Consider the following 15,105-nt stretch of genomic DNA (forward strand, 5'->3'; position numbering starts at 1 on the left):
TTTCACATGGTTCAGCTTAATATAAGGAAAAAAGGATAGGATATGTTGTTTTGGGGTGACAGAGTCAACATTTCAGTTCAATTTAATAAATGTAATATAGCATCTACTGTATGCTAGTGCTAGTCTGTGTACTAGGTGCCAGATGACTAAGGTCCTGGGCATCTATGAAAAATTATGATGGCAGATAGTAGCAGGGTGAAAATTTAGAACAGCTTCTTTGTAGAGTACACTAGGGAATCAGCAGTAGCTAAATGATATGATTGTCAAATAGTACTGAGGGCCATATTGGTGTAAACAAACCTCTGACATGCAGAAATTATGTAAAATATGGTTTGCTCACTTTTTTCCAGTTAAGGAAAATAATGAGCTAAAACATTGATTTCAAAACCAAATTTGAACAGAGAAGTCTTGATGAAATTCAGTTCAAGTTCAGGTTGTTAGCACATTGTTAAGAATTTTATATTCTTCAAAGGCAGAGAATTGGAGGGACCTTTTATAGATATTGTAGCTAAAATATTTTCTGGATGTTGTAGCTAAAATATTTCTGAATAACCTTAATTAAGGTGTGTAACTGTTTCACAAGTATATCGTAATGATCATATCTCAGATATTCCTTCTTTTCCAGAATTGCCTTACATCCTGGTCATCTCTTCACCTTCACAGTCACTGCCTATTTTCAGTGTGGGGATAGTAAAATATTAAGGAATGCCAACCAAACACTAAACTAAAGCATTTCTGTATCTAAATTTTCTTGAACGTGCCTTTTTCTTTTTTAATTTTAATTTAATTTTATTTTGATTCTTTTTAATCTCTTTTTTAAAATATTTATTTATTTATTTGGGGCCGCATTGGGTCTTCATTGCTGCACGCGGACTTTCTCTAGTTGTGGCGAGCGGGGGCTACTCTTCGCTGCAGCGTGCAGGCTTCTCATTGCGGTGGCTTCTCCTGTTGCGGAGCATGGGCTCTAGGCACGCGGGCTTCAGTAGTTGTGGCACACGGGCTCTAGAGCACAGGCTCAGTAGTTGTGGCGCATGGGCTTAGTTGCTCCGTGGCATGTGGGATCTTCCCGGACCAGGGCTCGAACCCGTGTCTCCTGCATTGGCAGGCGTATTCTTAACCACTGCGCCACCAGGGAAGCCCTTGAACATGTCTTTTGATGGCAGATTATGGGTATTTGAATCTCCAAAACAAAAAAGATGTTTTATATAGTGATAAGGGAATTGGTTATACAAATGGATGGATTGGTGGAAACTCATCAGACTATATACATTTAAAATCTGTTCATTTTATTGAATGTAAATTATACCTCAATTAAAAAAAAGAAAGGAAGCAGCAAGGATTCATTAGGGAGCACTGTTTAGTCAACTTTATTGATATTTACTTCTTTCTGGTAGATAGGCCTGGATAATAGACTCAAATAGTTACCTTCTGCTAAGATCCTACATAAACTAAGTGACTTCTCATTTCCTAAGTTGAATTTAGATCTTTGCTTCCATGGTGAAAAGAATTGATTGCAGAAGCCATAAAAGTATTGAATATGCTTACAAGTGGGTTGAATACAGAAAATTTGGAAACTGCCATTTTAAGTCATATGGTAGAAAAAAGTAGATGCCATTGACATTCCAAAAATGAACACAATTTTTTAGGTAATCCCATCTGCCATACTGTACCCTCCCCCAAAAAATTAATATTGATTAAATTATGGCTTTCAAAAGAAAGTATAACATGTCATTAGATATAATTACTTTGAGAGGAACTGTCAATTACATGTGGCTTCTTTAGTCTCTTAATTCCTTAGTTCAGTGAATTGTGCCAATCCTTAGCTAGATCTTAACTGGTTTGAATGAACGTTTTTGAGTCACTGTTTTAGAGCAAAGTAGCCTGTTCACTCTATTCTACTTTTTACACAAATTCTATTTCTTGAAAACCTAACAAGACTTTTTGTGTCTTTTCTGCATTCTTTAGGATCCACAGACAATTAGAACATTAACTCTCATCTCAAAAACCATTCAAACTTTGGGAAGCTGGGGGAGTCTGTCCAAAAGCAAGGTAAGTCTTTACATCTTCTGCTCTGTATTCACACTTCTAAATGTTGTTGTACCCTGTGATCCCTTCTCCCTCACTTTACTCCCTTTCAAATTAAAAACAAAGCAGAACCAAAAACATATATATGTATAGATGCGATAGTTGTCTTTTAGATGTTGTGTCTTAGTCACCTGTTACAGAAGACAGTTTCATTTAAACTAATGTGTCTAAGATGGGGTAGAGAGTCTGGTTAACAGATGCAAAAGCCTTTTGTTTATCTTTTTGTGCCATAATCATCCAGCAGCTGTTGAGAGAAATCTTCAGCTCCAAGCCCCATAACTCTCTTGAAATATACGATTGAATCCCTTTAGGCCCTAATCCTAAATTTAAAAATACAGTCAATTATATTCTTAGTTCTCTACTTAACATATATAAATTCTATGTGTTTTTCTCTTAGTCAAGTTTCAAAGAAACATTCATGTGTGAATTTTTCAAAATGTTTCAAGAAGAAGGATATATTATGGCAGTTAAAAAGGTATGATTGTTTTACTCTGGAAATATTAACTTCTTATCATATAGCATTAGGCAAATAACATTTTATATTGTTCCTAGGAATCAATCCCCAGTTTAAAAAAAATGTTTAACCTGTCCATCAAACATGAAAAGGCTGTCTTTTACTATATTTCTCCACCCATACAGAACTATGGGTTTTTCAGCTGTGAAAATACCTAAATGAGTTTTAGCAACAGCTACTATTGCCAGTGTCTTAGTAACACAAATGACAAATATCTAGAGTTAAGATTTCTTAACAGCAGCACTGTTGACAGTTTGGTTGGGCAGTTCTTGACTATGAGGGGCATTTTTGTCCATTGTAAAATGTACAGCAGCCCTGGCCTCTACTATTAGATGCCAGAAGCATGTTCCCAGTTTTTACAACTAAAAATGTCTCTAAACATTGCCATAAGTCCCCTGAGGAACAAAATTGCCTCTGATTAAGAACCTCTGGTCTAGGGGGAAAGACTTAATGGTACCTGATGTATAGTGGGCACTTAATTGCCATTGGAGAAAATATATGAATTATTGAATATCTTATAAACAGTATAGGCTTGTGATTAGTAACCTGAGGAAAGTTACTTTAATTTAAAATGTACAAAAGTCTATAGTATATAAGGTCATAACAAAAGAGCTGCAACAAACAGAAGTTGCTATACTTAGAAGTTGAGAATGTTTTGGGAAGATTTTTAATTTCTTGAGTCTTTAGTTCTGAATCACACCAAACAAAATGTAGCATTGTTACAAAACCCTAAAAATGTGTAAAGAAAAGTTATTTTGAAGTACATCTAAACTTAGCTTGAAGAAAGTACTGTATCTTATTTATCACAATTCTAACTTAATGAATCTAAATTAACATGGTTAGATTTTAAAGATTACATTCAATTTCTGTAGCATGATTCACAGGTGACTGCCAGGAGTATATTTTGTTTGTATTTTTTTATGTGTACTTTTACATTTCTTACAGGGACTCGTAAATGAAAGTGATAATTTAAAAAATTAAAGCCAGTTGGATTTTTTTCATCTTGAATCATAGCGCAAGTTCAACCAAAAAAAAAATTTTTTTTAAGCAACCATTGAATGCTTTTGAGGAGAAAGTCTCTCAAAAGAATAGGCAAAGAAAAGGCTGCCCTTTTATTCTCAGGACATTGTTGAAACAGTTTGTGGGACAGTGTAGGCAGACTTTTGTTGGCAAGATTATGATGTTCTGTCTTTTGTTTTGGGGTTGTTTTTCCATTTTTTATGACCTAGGCTATGGCAGCATCTGATTTCTTTTTCCTGATACGATCGGAATGTGTATAGTTGGTAATGTCAGTGGAGAAAGTATTTAAGGGTGGCCAGGAGTTTAGTCTGTTCCTGATCTGCTCTGAGTCACCCACTCACATTCTCATGCACTATCACTGTAGTACATCTCCTGTCTCACAATTACATAGGATATTTTGCCCTCATATATGAATTTTCTTTATTATTTACTAGTCTAGATATGTGCAGTGCTAGAAAGTACAAAAGCTTATGAAACCCAATTTCTCAATTAGTGGTGTTCTCACTAGTGACATTGATCACTGCTCCAGAAGAAAATAGTTTATAATTCTGAATCCTATACTATTTCCACAAAGTTTAGGAAAAATAACCTGAATAGGTCTGTAAACAGGCTGACCATATAATTTAGTGTCCAAAACTACAAAGTTTTCAAGAGTGAAGAGGAGTACTTTGATTATGAGGGGACCAAAGTTGTAGACAAGGATGGCCCTGAGCAAATTGAAGCCTATATTTACCCTGCCTATAGTCCATCTTAATTATTATGTTTTCTTTCACCTTATGTAAGTGGATTTACCTCATATTCCTTAACAATATAACAAATAAATAATAAATTTAATAATTACCATAAATAAATAATAAATATTTATCAAATAAGAAAATTAGTGCCCGCAGGCAAATATTAAGAAATGAAATATTCAAATAACTCTTTTCACGCTCCATTAGTGGATGGTTGATCTGTGAGAACTGAAGATGTAATAGGACATTTCTTTAGTTTCCTTGGATACTTGTTCTGTGTCACCCATATATAATTCAAAAGAAACTCTATTCTTGTTCTTTCAGTTACCAAGATTTCTTCCAGCAAACTAGAAGTAAACATTCCACTGGAAAATCCCACAAGTGGAGGTTCTGGTGGGCAGTCTACAGCCAGTCTTAGGAGAAAATGACTGTGCCCACAAACTCTACTTTAGATTATTCACTGGTGCCTCAATGTCATCCTTATTGGAATGTACTTTGTTTTTGTTTTAAACCCTAAGCGGGACAATGTAGAAAAGTATAAAGGAAAAAATAAGGACTAAACAAATAAATAGTTCATTTATGGGGCAAAATAGGATTCCTCTCTAAGAACAGGAATTGTTCCTGAACTACTGATTTCCCTCTCCCATGAAGAGAAGGCCACATGTCAGGAATCTCTTGACCAGTTGAGGTAGCATATTCTTGAAGCTTAAATGCTTTTCACTGGGTAGTTTGCCATTGCTAGATTTGGGTACTTCAAATTTTCTTGAGCCACCACATTCCCACATTTTCCATGGGAAGTTTCTAAATGGTTATTAGATTTTCAGTCTATTCCAAAGAACCCAATTATACGTTAGTCATAACTGAAATACTAGCTCTCAGGGCTAAAGTCAATTATATATGATGAAAGTCAGCAAACTTCTGTAAAGGGCCAGTGAGTAAATACTTTAGGCTTTGATGGCTGCGTAAGGGGACTGCCACATATTTTTCTTTGTTTTTGTTTTTACAACCCTTAAAAAATTTAAAAACTGTTCTTGTGGGCCTTACAAAAACGGGTTGAATTTGGCCTGCTGAGCTATACTTTGACAATTCCTGACCCACAGTATAGGTTCACAATCCTGTATCTGAAATCTTTGGGAACGGAAGCATTTCAGAATTCAGTTTTTCAAAGTTTTGAAAGATAATAGGTATATGCTATACATTATATAATACCCCAAGTGTGTCACACAGTAATGTTTATGTAGCACATTAGTGAATATTCACACTAAGTAGGATAAATACAGGCTATAAGTAGCCTTTCACCAGTTCAGGTTAAGTTACTGTAAATGAGTTTACTGTAAATCAAAAGCAAACCAAAAAACTCTTTGTACTCAGAGCTTTTTAGATTTCAGAGTTGCAGTTAAGGAATTGTGGGTTGAATTATTTCTACAGGGACATATGTTCTGGGTTTTAAGTAACTTAACAATAAACTTTTAGAATACCTGTCATATGTAAATTAGGGACTTCCTCTACAATTAAATACGTATTTTGCTTTATTCCTTAATAATGAAGAACTTAACGATATTATCTATCAGCGACATTGATAAACTGAATTTATGATGTACCTTATCACAAAGTGTAATATTTGCCCCTTTCCCCATTTAGTTCTTGGATGAAATTTCATCTACTGAAACTAAAGTGTCCAGTGGTACCAGTGAGCCTGTGCACCTGAAAGAAGGGTAATTTAATGAAATTAGATTTTAAAGTCATATTTCAGTATAGACATTAAGTAAGTACAAAGAGCATGGGTCCAGGAGTGAGGAAATCTGGGCTTTATTCTGTGCTAAAACTGCCTAAGTAACATCAATCAGGTAAGTCACCCTCACTATCCTATAAACTTCATGCCAGATGGGCATGACTTCTTGTCCATACACTGCTATAGTTGTTTTGCAAATATAATGAGGTTATGGGTGGTAGAGTAGTACTTTGAAAAAAGTAACAGCATTATTCAGTCTTAAAGTAGCGTTGTTTTCATTGGAAGTTAAAGGGGAAAATTACTCACTTGGCCTTTTTAGTTCTGGATAGTACAGTTGTAAATATCAAATTATTTAAGGACTTTATTCCCTTACTATGGCCAAAATAAATGCAGGAGTTATAGATGGCAAAGACATTTTCATAAACTTAATATAGTCTTTGACAGCTCTTCATGTCATTTAAAATTAAAGGATAATTCTTTGTTTTGGATTAATTATTTTAATATTTGTAGCTAAATGTTTACATCTGTTGTTTTGGCAGTGAGATGTATAAAAGAGCTCAGGGAAGAACTCGGATTGGAAAAAAGAATTTCAAGAAACGGTGGTTCTGCTTAACAAGCAGGGAGCTCACCTACCACAGGCAGCCAGGTAGTTGTGTTTATGCTCTGTCGTGGGGCTTTGCCTGATCCCCACGGAAGATTTCTTTCTCTGCTGCTTAATGTGACTAGTTTTTACTAATGTTACTGTATATGTAATGTTACATACTAATATGTAATGTTACTACTGTAGTACTAATGTTACTGTAGTTCATGGTTTCTCACAGTGATGTGTGCACACTAAAAATGTAATAAATACTTGACAAGTAACACCATGTAAATTACACTTTTCTCTCACTTTGAATGTCTTGTGTTACTAAAAATGGTGTTCCTACAGTATGCCCTGTTTTCTAAAAATCCCTGGTAAATCCCTGTTTTTGTAATCAATCTATAAGGAACAACAGATATTTTAAAACTCAGAATTTTAACTTCCAGAGTCCAATTGGTAAGAATCAGTTTCTAGTAAATGAGAGTGTTTCAATGGTTTGCCAAAAGTTCCCACAGTCATACCATAGGCTGTGATTCCTATTCAGTTAAAAGATTCATTCTAGACTATTGCCAAGCTAACTCCAAGATGAAAATTCTGGTAATTTTGCCCCCTGAAAAGGCACAAATTGGCTATCTGTTTGGGTAAAGAGAGCCATCTTCCTTCAGTGTGATTTGAGGGCTTCAGAGAGGCAAAGTTTGTCCCTCAGTGGACTGACATAGTGCTTAAAATCTCTACCTTTTAAGTTTATTCCTTTGGGGGTAAAGCATTATCCATAGAAGGCCACTAGTTTCTGATACCTTAGCAAGAATTTAGTATCTAGATCATAGATCACATGCAGTAAAATTCCTTCTGTTCAAAGTGGTCAGGATCCAAAGTTGTTCACTTAACCAGAAAGGTCAGTTAAAGCAAGAATCACTGAAAAACAAACAAAAAGATACATTCATACCTTAAATATTTATATGTTTGTTTAGCAGTCTTATGATAGCCAAGATCTTTTCTTTGAATATGGATCTATAGATTAGATTTCCCCTCTGTCTTTCTTGTGCAAACATAACTCTAATGCATCAGTTTTCAGGTTGATTTCTCTAAAGTGAAGCTAGAACTTAAATACTTGAAAAGTAGTCCAATTATAGGATCCTTTTAGAGTGTCATGATAGTCACCCTAAGTTTTTGCAGCTGTCTCACACCCATATAAATCAACTTTATTTGTGTGGGTGTTGGTCTCCTTTTTTGAAAAGCTTTTCAGAGTGTTTGCCTGATTTTCAAATAAATACATGCCTCTTGGTAGGCGGCACTTATTTTGTCACTTTACATAATGTTTAAGTAAATTATAATTACACCATGGAAAAATGGCATAAATATGTCTGGGAACAAACTCAATGGACTTGGTAATCAAAACAGCCTAACCAATGGAAACAGAAGGGTACAAGCTTAATAGTTAGTACCCTAGCAGCCACAAGCATTCAGCATCCCATGAGCATCATTCAGTAAGTTCTACAGAGGAAATGGAGAGTCTTGGTTAATCTGACAAATCTGTTTGTTAGGTAAAGATCTGTTAAGAGAACTTCTGGTATAGATTCTGAAATGATAAAACAAACACCAGACATAAGATACTTTCAAGAGAATGTAGACTCAATTAAGCAGAGTGCTTCAGTGGAGACTCTCGAAGAGTGAAGTGAAAAGAAATTTTTTTGTTTCATAATTCCTTAGGATCCTTAGCCAGAATGACTACATATGTCCAAATATATTAGTAAGACATAAGAGGCCAAATGCACTATATTTTCAGGCACGCAGATAATTTGTTGTGGAATATAAATATTCCAATGACTAAGGATCAATCAGCTACATACTTGCCCTTCCAGACAGCATTCTTTAAGCTAAGCATATTTTTAATGTTTTAGAAGTTACAGTTTATGTTGAATACTGTATATATGCTCTCACACATATGTAGCACCATTTTTTAAATAGCTGGCATAATATGCTAATTATGTTTATATCAGCAGTACACTGAAATAAAATTTAAGGTAAGTTAGTCATTCTCTGTGAATAAGTTGGCTATTTTCTCCTCATTTAAAGTGTTTTCTAATCTAAACCAACATTCTAAAGTCTTCTTTGGTTTAAGACTTTAGGAATCAGATGATAGCTTTGGACCCTTTTCCTCTAGAAAAATACATGAACAAATATAGACAGAAAATCTTGCATATAATTTCAGGGAGTTCATAGTCCCAGAGTCCATGCACAGTTCTCAAGAACTTCTGTTCTATCCAGTGATCTTATGATGATAAAATTCTCTAGAATGATTAGACTGCTCTAAGGTATAAAATAGACACATTAGAAGTTACATTATTTTCAGGCCTTAAGAAATTTAACATGTTGGAATGGCATTGGAGGAATGAGCTCTATTATATGAAGTTTCAAGATTATTTACCAAAGCGTACAGTTTTAAGCATCCATGCTTTTTGTTTTAACTATTTTGTTGGATTTTTCCAAAATGTATTACATGCTTCCCTGCCTTCTAAAAAAGAGTTCATTGAACGTAAGTTAACATTTTCTAGATGGCTTGGGGCTGTCATTGATAATATTAATTATTATATAGTACTCTGATTTAGTGATGTTTTCTGGGCTGCTTATGGGTGTGTGCAGCTGTTTACTTCCCAGCTACATGCCTTGGACTGCTGTGCTTTTTTGTGTTCCTGTGTTTGCTTTATACAGTTTTTCACTATCCCCTCTGTGTTCAGGCTGTCATCTTAAATTTCTTGTGCTGTCAGTGAACAATAATGTAACATCTCACTCCCACCTCTTATCCCCTACTTCCATTTTTTACTGCTAATATACTATGAGTGAGGATGTAGGTACTGTGTTTGTTAAAATTATGCATAAGATTAAAAGGCCTTGATTGACGATTTCAGGACTTTCCTCTGTGAATAAAATACATAGGCTTTGGATTCTCTCTTTGGTTGTTCAGCAAATGTTTTGCTTACTTCCTGTTTCCTTGCAGTTTTTTGCATAGCTAAGACTGCTAAGTAATTAGTCTCTTATTACACTTTATGACTTTGGTGTCTGAAAGAGCGCCTCCCAAATATTCTGTAACATAGCTTTAAATCATTGAGTCTTTCACTCTTTCCTCCTACTGAACACTAGTATTCTGAATCAAGTATTTCTACCACTTAGAATCAAATAATAGTTTTCCCGTTTACTGGAAAAGTAATTTATAGAATTTTCTCAATTTTAAGGGTTTTTCTCAAATAAGTTATTAAATTTTGATGCCCACTTAGTAATAGTAAGCAATTACTCTTCAATATCACTAAATTAACATGTGGCAAATGAATATCATAGGGCATTCAGTCAGCTATCAGTCACGATTACCTTGACAGTTTCTTATGGATCTGAGTGTGATTATGATTTTATATTGATCCACTATAACGTGGTCATCTTCTACAAGTAAAAGTTCTCCTAGTTGTATGCCGGAATCAAATGAGTTATTGATGTTCCAGCCTTTTCCTGTCTCATCCAGCCTCATCTTTTGCATTCTCCATGTGTCACTTTGCCAGACTGACTCCTGAAGCTCCTTTCATTTGTGCTCTTTTACATTCATGCTTTTGCAGTTGCTCTATCTAGAAATCCCTTTCTTTCCTTCTTTACCTGTGTAATCTGTTGTCCTTTAACCCTCAGAACAAGTGTCAGCTCTTTCTGGAAGTCGTTTTCATAAAGCTTCTGGCCACCTCAGTTGAGTATTCTCTTACTATGTTTCTTTAGCACATTAGTGATAACTTATGTCACGCTGTGTGGTCATTACTTTTATCTACCTCTTGCCCTAGTTTTTTAAAATCCTCAGTGGTAAGGACCATGTTTTTATTTCCTTCATTAAGGCATTTATTAATTTTTAATAAGTGGTTTTCTTCAGAGGACACCATGTTTTCCAGATATGCTGTTATCTGAATACATTAAGAACCACTGCTCTGGGTTTCTAAAATTTCTGCCAAGCTTACTACTAATAGGTTATTCTTTTAAATAATAGGTTATTAACAAATTCATCTCTGAAATTCCATTTGTGTTCTCCAAACTTGATTAGATATTGTCTACTTTTGGATGACCTGTTATACACAGGTACATACATCCAGCCTACACAACTTCCATATGATATCAGTGTTCTAGCTCATATAACCTATGGACAATATAAAAGAAGTTTCCATGATGTTTTAAACATGCATCTCAATACATTTAGGTTGACTTGGTTTTTACCTGCTCATATTTTCATACACAGGGCTCTGCAGTATTTTTTTTCTTTAATAACTGAAGAACACCATTGATTTGTCTGTGCATTATATTCAACAGATATTTTATTGGGTGCCTGCTGAGTGCCAGATTTTGTTCCAAGCTCTGGAGAAGACAGTAGTGAACAAAACATACCAAAATCCTTACCCCCATGGATCTTATAGTTTAGTAGTGATCGACAGTAAACAAACAAACAAAAGAATTTTATGCTATATGGGATGATTATAAATGAGATGGAAAAAAATAAAGCAGGGAAGGGGAATAAGAACTCAGGAGAGTTGCAATATTAAAAAGTCTAGTCAGGGAAGGCTTCACTGAGAAAGTGACATTTGAGCACAGACCTAAGGAGGGTGAGGGAGTGAGCTCTGTGGATAAATTTGAGGTAGTAGTGACGCAGACATAGCTAACAGCAGCTGGTACAAAGGCCCTGAAACAAGTACACCTGGAGTATTCAGGAGACAAGAGAACACATTTGTGACTATAAAAAAAAAATGAATGAGGGGGTAATCACAGGAACTGAGATCAAAAAGACCATGGAGGAGCTAGATATTATAGGGCTTGTGGATCATTGGAAGAGTTTGAATAAGATGGCAGGGCACTGGAGAGTGTTAAGCAAAGGAATGATATCATTTGAATTATGTTTTGATAGGATTGATCTCCCTTGCCATGTGGAGTGCTGTGTGGAGATTAGACTGAAGCAGGCAAGGAGACCAAGTAAGAAGCTACTGCACTAATTCAGGGGAGACAAGATAATGGCTTGGACCTGTTAGTAACAATGGAGGTTGTAAAAATAGATCACATCTTGGATCTATTTTAAAGATAGTATTCACAAGATTTGCTGTAGGGTTGGATATCAAGAGTAAGAGAAAGTCAAGGATAATGCCAGGGATTTGGGCTTACACAAGTAGACTGATGAAGTTGCCTTTTTAAAAATAGACATGGGAGTTCTGGTAATAGTAAAGAAGCTTGTACTAGACTAACTCTCTCATAGATAATAACTAAAAACTTTGGCCAGAATATATAAAACAACTCTCTGAAGAATTTGACCCTTGAAAGATGAGAACCATGCTGGGTGAGATTTATGTTTATTTGGCTTTTCCCCCTGAGAGAACTCCCAATCTGTGCGGTATGAGGTGGCTAGAATTCAAACAGAAAGTCATAGTTTGCTTTTTTTTTTTTTTTTTTTTTGGCTGCACCGCATGGCATGTGGGATCCTAGTTCCCCAACCAGGGATCGAACCCATGCCCCCTGCAGTGGAAGCGTGGAATCCTAACCACTGGACCACCAGGGAATTCCCAGAAAGTCATAGTTTTATTGCCTTGAAATGGAAAAGGACAGAGTTCAAGGCTGCCAGAGAAGGCAGAAATTGAGGAGATTAAAAGGAGGAGCCTTCCAATCTGCTTTGAACTCCCCTGAAATCCTCAGCTGACTCGAACTGCTCATGCTAGGGGGAACTTCAGAGAGGCTAGTGAAAAGCAATAACTGAAAGATTAAAAAAGATGAGCAGAGATCTCAGCTTCTTTCCTCCTCAGAGACAGAGTTCGGAATTTTAGAAGGCGGTGGTTCAGAAGTAAAGACTATGCCCTAGGATTAAGAATAAACAAAGTATCGTATAAACAAAGTTTAAAACCAAGCCTCAGAGTGATCAGCTAATGATGTAACTTTTTGAGGGAAGATAACTGAATCCACAGTCTCTACAATGTATTATTCTTAGTGTCCAGTATACAGTGAAATATTAAGTTTGAGAAGAAACAGGAAAATATGACACTAGTCAAGAGAAAAAGCACTTAACAGATGCAGACCCCTATATGATCTACATGTTGGAATTAGCAGATATGAACTTTAAAGCTGTTATAAATATTTCAAGGGTTTAATGGAAAAGATAGTCATCATGATTAAAGAGATGGGGAATTCCAGCAAAAGAAAAAAATAGAAACTATAAAAAGGAATCAAATGGAAATCCGGAATTGAAAAGTACAACATCGTAAATGAAAAGTTTATTGGATGGGCTTAACAACAGGTCGGAGATGTCAGAAGAAAGATTCAGTGAACTTGAAGACAGATCAATGAGAATTATCCACTCAAAGAACACAGAGAAAAAATATTGGGAAAAATGAACAGAACCTTAGTGAGTTGAGGGACAGTATCAGGCAGTCTAACATATGCATGATTGGCATCCTAAAAGAATAGAGAAAGAGAGAGGCAGAAAAAAATACTAGAAGAAATAATGGCCTAAAATTTCCCAGATTTGGCAAAAAACATAATATTACAGATCTAAGAAGATCAGTGAACACCAAGCACAGTAAATACAAAGAAAACTACACTTAGACGTATAATAATCAAACCAGGGCTTCCCCTGTGGTGCAGTGGTTGAGAATCCGCCTGCCAATGCAGGGGACATGGGTTCGAGCCCTGGTCTGGGAAGATCCCACATGCCGTGGAGCAACTGGGCCCGTGAGCCACAACTACTGAGCCTGCGCGTCGAGCCTATGCTCCGCAACAAGAGAGGCCGCGATAGTGAGAGGCCCACGCACCGCGATGAAGAGTGGCCCCCGCTCACCGCAACTAGAGAAAGCCCTCGCACAGAAACGAAGACCCAACACAGCCAAAAATAAATAAATAAACAAATAAATTTTTTAAAAAATCAAACCAAAGATAAAGAGAGAAATCTCAAAAGCAGAGGAACAAAAGACAGATTACATACAGGAGAACAATACAAGTGACAGCTAACTTCTTATAAAAAGCAACCAAAGCCAAAAGACAGTGGAATGGTGTCTTTCAAGTGCTGAAGGAAAAAAGCTCTCTACTTAGAATTCTAGTGAAAATTTCCTTCAAAAATGAAAATAATCCTTTAGATAAATTGTTAAGTAGACTTTCACTATATGAAATGCTAAAGGAAATTCTTCAGGCTGAAGTGACATAACACCATATGGAAACTTAGATCTACAGGAAGGAATGAAGAGCACTGAAAATGGTGAATATGTACATAAATGTAATAATGTCTGTCTGAATTTTTTTAAAAACAGCTGTTTAATGCAGAATTTATAACATTGAATTATAGAGTTTATAACAAATTTAGATGTAGAATATATGACAGTAGTAGCACAAAGGAAGGGGATGGAGTAAATTATTGCAAGGATCATCTATTTTATGTGACGTGACACAAGAATAATTTTAAGTAGATTGTAATGAGTTAAGGCTGTATATATTAATCTCTAGAAGAAAACTTTAAAGAAAAAAAGTATAACCCGTCTCCTCTCCCCTGCACAAAAAATAAATTTGGCAGGAGGGGAAGAACAGAGAAACAAAAATCGGATGGGCCAAATAGAAAACAAATAGCAAAATGATAGCTTAAGCCCAACTATAACAAGTAATTAGAATAAATGTAACATCATATCTAAGATCTGGAGCAAAGCAAGGATTATGCACTTTAATCAGTTCTCTTCAGCATTGTATTGGAGGTTGTAAACAATGCAATAAGACCCCTTCCCCCCAAAGAAGAAAAGGACATATGGAGTTACGTAAAAAAATCCTAAGGAATCTTCACAACAGCTGTTTGAACTGATAAGTGAATTTAGCAAGATCTTGGGATACATGACTTGTATATACAGATCAGTTGTATTTGTATAAACTGGCATCAAAATGTTAGAAGATGAAATTTAAAAAATAATACCATTTACAGTAGCAGCCCCCCCTTCAAAAACACCCACCTAAAATACTTAGGATCATTTTTTAAAAAATAAGTATAAGACTTTAAAGAAATTATAAAACATTGCTGAGATAAAATAAAGGAGATGTAAATAAAAGGAGACATACATCATGTTCGTGGATTTTAAGGTTCAATATTTTTTAAGAAGTCACTTCTCAAATTCATCTTGATTTTAACACAATCCCACTCCAAATCCCAAGTTTTTTGGGGTAAAAATTGACAATTTGATTCTAAAATTGATGTCAATGGGAAAACAAAGGACTTAACGTGGCTGAGTCAATGTTGAAAAAGTAGAACAAAGTTGGAGGACTAAGACTTACTAAGACTAGTAATTACTAAGTAATTCAAGTCTGAAATTTTGGCATACGAGCTAGAGAGATCAGTGAACAGAGAAGAGTCCAGAAAGACACACACACATATATATGGTCAATTCAGTTTTGACAAAAGTGTCAA

General features: G+C 35.5%; 1 protein-coding gene across 4 annotated transcripts in view; it reads left to right on the plus strand.

Moving 5' to 3' along the window:
• Positions 1-15,105, plus strand: part of RASA2 (RAS p21 protein activator 2) — a 113,515-nt gene that overhangs the window by 87,204 nt on the left and 11,206 nt on the right. For 2 of the 4 annotated variants that reach the window (XM_036850478.1, XM_036850481.1), the window contains 4 exons: positions 1,966-2,049; positions 2,483-2,560; positions 5,995-6,068; positions 6,625-6,731. In XM_036850478.1, coding sequence (XP_036706373.1) covers positions 1,966-2,049; positions 2,483-2,560; positions 5,995-6,068; positions 6,625-6,731 — 343 coding nt within the window. Of the gene's footprint in view, positions 1-1,965; positions 2,050-2,482; positions 2,561-5,994; positions 6,069-6,624; positions 6,735-9,192; positions 9,205-15,105 lie in introns of all 4 variants that reach the window. The other 2 variants (XM_036850479.1, XM_036850480.1) reach the window with 2 other exon arrangements.

This window comes from Balaenoptera musculus, chromosome 4, assembly GCF_009873245.2.
Source record: "Balaenoptera musculus isolate JJ_BM4_2016_0621 chromosome 4, mBalMus1.pri.v3, whole genome shotgun sequence".
Lineage (NCBI taxonomy): Eukaryota > Metazoa > Chordata > Mammalia > Artiodactyla > Balaenopteridae > Balaenoptera > Balaenoptera musculus.